Source organism: Gavialis gangeticus, unplaced genomic scaffold (genome assembly GCF_001723915.1).
Source record: "Gavialis gangeticus isolate Ggan-Ray unplaced genomic scaffold, GavGan_comp1, whole genome shotgun sequence".
NCBI classification, from domain to species: Eukaryota; Metazoa; Chordata; order Crocodylia; family Gavialidae; genus Gavialis; species Gavialis gangeticus.
In genome coordinates, this window is record NW_017728995.1 from 58,086,291 (window position 1) to 58,092,602 (window position 6,312).

At 39.8% G+C, this 6,312-nt stretch overlaps 1 protein-coding gene across 2 annotated transcripts in view; it reads left to right on the plus strand.

Moving 5' to 3' along the window:
- PER2 (period circadian clock 2) overlaps window positions 1–6,312 on the plus strand; it is a 64,470-nt gene that overhangs the window by 33,088 nt on the left and 25,070 nt on the right. For both annotated transcript variants that reach the window (XM_019503677.1, XM_019503678.1), the window contains 4 exons: window positions 1,873–1,979; window positions 2,680–2,833; window positions 3,220–3,331; window positions 4,506–4,637. In XM_019503677.1, the coding sequence (XP_019359222.1) occupies window positions 1,873–1,979; window positions 2,680–2,833; window positions 3,220–3,331; window positions 4,506–4,637 (505 nt within the window). The remainder of the gene's footprint in view (window positions 1–1,872; window positions 1,980–2,679; window positions 2,834–3,219; window positions 3,332–4,505; window positions 4,638–6,312) is intronic.

Genomic DNA, 6,312 nt, shown 5'->3' on the forward strand with positions numbered 1-6,312 from the left:
CTGGGGGCCAGAATGCAGGGCTGCAGCAGGGAGCAGGATGGGGCTGTGGGCGGCTCATCCAGGGGATGGGGGGCCAGCTCCCCAGCAATGCATGTGCTCCTGAGAAGGTAGAGGGATCCTGTGCCCCCAAGACCTGTGCACAGGGTGGGGGTGGGCTCAGGCTCCCCAGCCTGCTGCCCTCTCCTGGGGCCTCTACAGCCCAGCAAATTCAACCTAGCAGTGCAGGGCAGCTCCTTGTTACTGGGAGCTCCATGCGGCCCTGGCAAGGCATCCCCTGCCCACACAGCAGCAGCATGGGCCATGTTGCAGGTTGTACCTCTCATTGCTGCCATGTGGTTAAGGGGTGCCTCTCCAGGGCAGCACAGAGCTTGCAGCAGCAAGGAGCTTCCCTGTATGACCCCCTCTGCCCTGTCACACCCACTGGGCTGCAGAGGCCCTGGGGTGAGGGGCAATAATGGGGGGAAGCAGGGTGGGGAGCCTGAGCCCACAGCAGTCAGCCCATCCCCACCCCACACACATTGGTGTGGGGAGGGGCACGCTCCCCAGGGAGTACGCACAGTGTCAGGGAGCTGGCCTTGCCCAAGCCCACAGCAGGCAGGGGCTGGGCTCTGTGCTTCACTCTGCTGCAGCAGCCACTGCCTCCCGCAGGTGACTGCCCAAGCTTGGACCCAGGTCCCTGGCCCTGTAGCCCTGGCAGATGGGGGCACCCTCCAGCAGGGCTGTGGGGGGGCAGGGGGTGCCAGAGGGGGGTGGCAGGGAAGTGAGGGCACTGGCATGGCCAGGGGACTGTGGGAGGGGAGTGAGTGGCCTGGACCTCTGTTCTGTGAGCTGGGGGGGGGTGCGGCTCTGATTTTTCCATTATAAAAAAACCCCAAAATCCAATACCAAAACTTTATAGATACTTAAAATGTATCTTATTATAGCAATTGGGGCACTGGTAGGCTTTCAAATTGCTTCAAAATTGTAAATATATCAATAAAACAGTTCACAACTGATACGTATATATAGATAGCTAGATATAGATATATATAGGCCTTTCATTTCAATCATGGATTTGGGGTTTTTTAATTAGAAAAAATATTGCAAATTCTCTATCGGGGAAAACCAGGATCCCTGTTGATCACTAGCCTATTTTTTAAAAGGAGTCCTTCCTAATTCCTCTGAGCATTTTAAATAGTGAGGTGATTCCCTTAAAACATTACAGAACTTGTAAGTATTCATTGGAAAAGAAGGAAGGCATTGGATGGGGACTCCAGAAATCTTCCTAGGTCTGCTATGGAAGTGTGTGTGTGACCTTTCAGGCTTTTTGGTCACAATCTGGTATTTTCCTACTTCACAGCAGCTTCATGACCATAAGTCTATTACTATTTGCTATTGACAAGGAGGTGCTTATACTTTGATAGGCAACATAAAAAAAAGAACACCAAGGTAAGTGCTATAACTAAGAATAACTTACTTAACCTTTTTCCTAGTCAACTTTTTTTTGTAAACTGGAAAAAACTATAGTATTACACAAGAGGGTTGTTGCTTATCTTGAGCTGGTATCGATGATGTAAAAAAATCAAATAAAGCCAAAGCCTAGGCTACGTGCATGGACTACTTTTGTAGTGGTATATAGATGCCCCTATAGCACTACAAAAAGTGAGTGTGCATGCTTTCAGGCCTTTTATAAAGTGACAAAGATTGTGGAGCCCCCACAAGAAAGTTCCTGCTGCAAACCTCTTTGTAGCACAGTTTTTGGAGTGCCACATGTAACGTGAACATTTGCATGTAGCGTTACAGAGAGTTTCTGTAAAATAAATATAGGATTTCATGTACACGTTTATTCTGCCTGACTTCATTTTTTTTTTTTTTCTCTCTCCCTTTCCGCAGAGCTGTACCTCTTTTAGGATTCCTACCTCAAGACTTGATAGGAACCCCTGTATTGGTGCATCTTCACCCAAGTGACAGACCTTTAATGCTAGCAATTCACAAAAAAAGTATGTTCCTCTTACCTGTCAGATACGTTTTATTTATTTATTTTTTTTAGCTTTTAAAAAAAAAATGGGTGTTTAGGGGCTCTAAAGTCTTCAGAAAAATAAGAGGCAAAAGGGAAGCTACTGCATAATGATATTCAGTTTTCTGACTTTTTTTGAGAAATGAACTGTTTCATTTGTTTTCATTTGTTTTCAATATTTAACATAAATCAATAGAAAATGGAGATGACTCACATTCTTAGTACTATATCTGCCTGTTAGAACAAATTGGCCATAGCCATAAGTAAATATTTCAGATCTTTAGTATAAACATATCCCAGGTATACCGATAGAGTAATAATTATGAATTATTACCTTTTTTCTCATTTCAGAAATGTACTGAAAATATAGGTCCCTCTCTAGGAATATTATCTTTTCTTGCTGAAACTTTAGAAATGTAATGACTTCTGCAGTTATCTTTCCTTATACTGCTATGCTCTGGGAATATTTTCCTCGGTGCAGTCAGCTCCCTCTGGTGGCCATATGCTTATAATTTTCCACCAGATATGAAAGTAGTCAGTTTATTTATTGGATGTACTTCTTGCCTCTCATGTGTACTTAAACTTTTGGGTTTTGTTTAACTGCAAAACTGTGTAAAACTATTTGAAACACACTTCCCATATACAGATATAAAAATGAGATGCATCTAAAACTTGTGTTGCAGTACTTCAGTATGGTGGACAGCCTTTTGACTACTCACCAATCAGATTCTGCACTAGAAATGGAGAATATATAACTCTGGACACAAGCTGGTCCAGTTTCATCAACCCATGGAGCCGAAAAGTCTCATTTATTATTGGAAGACATAAAGTTAGAACGTAAGGAGACAAATTTATTAGAATTTCTCATATTTCGTAAGCTTTCACAGCATGTGTGTGTTAAATTGGTGCAATCAGAAACTGTTATTTTTACTTTAATATTTGGGTTTTGGATTTGTGAGTGTATACTATGCTATAGGGAATGCTTTAATAAGACGTTTCTAAGTGGCACAGATTTTTTCCAATGTTGTCAAGAGTTACTTCAGAAGGGAGAACTCGAGTTCAGAGCGAGTAAGGCTGAACACTTACTCAAGTTCAGAGTTTTGTAGAGGTGGTAGAGTCAGAACAAGAATTTTTTTGTTGAAGATGAATTAAAACTGTTTTGATTTTACAACAAAAATGCCTGCATTTGCAAAGGATAGGATATTCTTTTTTCATTTGTACAGGGGACCCTTAAATGAAGATGTGTTTGCTGCTTCTCCTACCTATACAGAGGATAAAATCCTTCATCCCAATATTCAGGAAATTACAGAGCAGATATACCGACTACTGTTGCAGGTACAGCCTGGGTTTTATTCTGAATGGAGTTGCAAACTCTTTATTAATCTACTGTCTGAACACCTCAGTCTTTAAAACATATATTCTCATTAACCCTCCTGCAAAATACTATAACATACTATTTGCATTCTGTGGACATTAGTCACTTAAATATCTGTTGCTGTATTCTATGCTGCATTACTTTACCATTTAAAAACCTACACCCTCGTTTGCACTCACCTTTTGAATAAATGCAGTCTGATATGGTATGATCATATTGACAAATATACCCAGTGCTTCTCCTTTCTTGATTCTTTATCAATTTGTTAGTTTATTTTTCAAATGAAATAGTTGAGTTAATTGCACTGAATCTCCCAGTTCAGATAGCATTGTATCAAACCCTGTTCAGCATTATAATGAAGATCAGAACAACCATATTCTACCCGAAAGAAAAATATCTATCCATCTGACATTGAAAAAACCATATAAATCCATATATACCCTCAATACATCATGAATTGCTCAACACCTGTGGTTCTCGGATAACTAATAAGTAGCTGGCACTGTTTTATGCATAAGACTTTCAGTTATGTTTTATAGGAATGCAAAGATAAAGCTAAGGTTCATTTTTTTAATCCCAATGACAGGTTTTTGGATCTATATATCTTTTTTGTTCATTTAATAGGGTTTTCTCTTAAACTATTTATTTAGCAGTTTTGAAGTACTGCAAAATACTCCTATTCAGTCCAACAATAAAGACATTAATAAATAGTTGTAGCTACCTAACTTTTTTTAAAGATAAAAGTTGAACAGGTAGAAGTAGTCATGTTGTTGATTCAGACTTATTTTTTTTTTTAATTTGCTGTGGTTTCTCTTGTACTCTGTCTTCATTAAATTGTCTGTAATTGTAGTCCTATATTGAGTTGGTGTCCAGACTATTAGTGCACCAGATGTTCGGAGGGTTGTGTATATGCAGAGTTAATTGGAAAATTGAGAAATAGGACTGCAATCTGGGAGTATCTCCTTGTGTAGATATAGTACTGTACCTTTGATATTAAGATATACTTTGGTTTCATCTGGGACTTAAAGGAAACATACAGGCTAGAATCTTGTTAGCAGTTTGTTTTTATCATTGTGTATTGTTATTATAAACTTCAGTTGTGTTAAAGTTTAGTTGCAAATATTCTGTTTTTAGCCTGTACACAACAGTGGATCCAGTGGTTATGGAAGCTTGGGTAGCAATGGATCACACGAGCATTTAATGAGCATGGCATCGTCCAGTGACAGCATTGGGAACAACAATGAAGACACCCAAAAGGACAAGCCTGTAGGTTTTATTTTTAAAACTCTCTGAATTTAAATATTTGTTATATAACTCAGAAGAATTTTCACTATTGATGTAGTTGTAAATTCTAGATTGAGTTGGCCTGGGACAAATCACTGCTCCAATTACAGCTCTCCTAGGTAGCTCATAGACAGAAGATGGCAGAGTGGGAGGGTAGGGTGGTTTCCTTTTTTAAAAGATGAGCCTTGCTTAAAATTAGGGCAACAGTGCAGTATGGCACAGTCAAGGTTGGGGGAGGTAGGGGATCAGTGGGTTAAAAGAGGGAATCATCCACTAAGCTAACCCCTGTTTGGATACATGGGCCATAACATTGTGCCAAGTTATATCCCTGTCCTACCATGTCAATGGATACATTTATCTTCCTTTGAATTGAAAGACAGTCTCCAGAAGGATAGTAAACTTCTATGATACATCATTAGCTTCTTTTAAGGAAATAACTCCCCTCTATATTGCAGTTGTGGGAGACTTGCTTAGAGTAGGTTTGGTTTGTGGGAAGAGTCAAGCATGGATTACAGTGGAGACGTTACTCTTGTTGGTATAATTGGAGCTGATGTAAACAAAGCCAAGACAGCTTTAAACCCACTAACTTAGGTACACAGTAAAGCAGGGACTGCAAAACCTGCCCAGGAGCTTGTGTAAATATGTGACTCAGGCTGGCTTCTGGAGTTCTCTGCTGCTGAAGCAATGCTATTATTTGTACCCAAGCTAGTTTTAAAGCCATCTGGGGCATGCCTGTCTGCTTAAGCTACACTTACACCTTTAGAATGTAGCATATACCTACATTAACTTTCTGTGGTGAAAGAGGGTAGAAGAAAACAGCTTGTTTTGGAAGAATGGATGACTGGCAGAAGGGAAGGAGGTTAAGCTTACTTTTAAAAAGGGGTTTCTTTGATTTAATCTGTTAATTGAGTGGGGATGGAGCTATGGGATATGTTACTGTGAAGCCCCTTTCTTCTTGGTTGATGAAGAGCAGGTGTGAAAATCATTTATCCTTCACATACTTCACTAGAGGTCTGTATTTAGTTGCTCAGCTGCAACAACACTGCTATTTGTTAGATCTGAATAACAGGCCAAAGCTGTTGAAACAAACCTTAATATAAAATGTTTAAAACCCATGACAAAATCGATCGTAAAATTTTGCTGGCTGTTGTAAATAATTCAGTCCTTTCAGGAAATTCTGCATATGAATGACAGGCATTTGAAAGATTAGCAGTGAATTTAAAATGAGCTTACAGCTTTAGGGGCTGTAGGAGAATGGGAACTTATTTAAATTATTCTTAGCCTCTCTCAATTATTTCTACTGCTAACATATAAGAAACACTTAATTTTATTTATTGTAAATTGGTAATTGTTTTGCATCCTTCTGAAAATAGTTAAGCAGTTCAAAACAATTAACAAGGTGCAAGTTTCTTTTTTAGTTTTGTTCCCCCCCGCCCCCACCAGCTAGGTAATGTTATCAAAAGCCTTTAGCAATGTAGGTCCTTTCAGAAGGTTTTTTTCCCCCAAAACTATGGAATATTTTGAGCCATACATGTACATGCAGAGATTTGTTTGCACCCCTATAGTCCATGCACTGATAGATTTTGATACTGAAAGCTGATTTTTTGAGGGAGTATATTGGCCAATACCGATCCAATTTTCCTTTACCAGCCAGGCA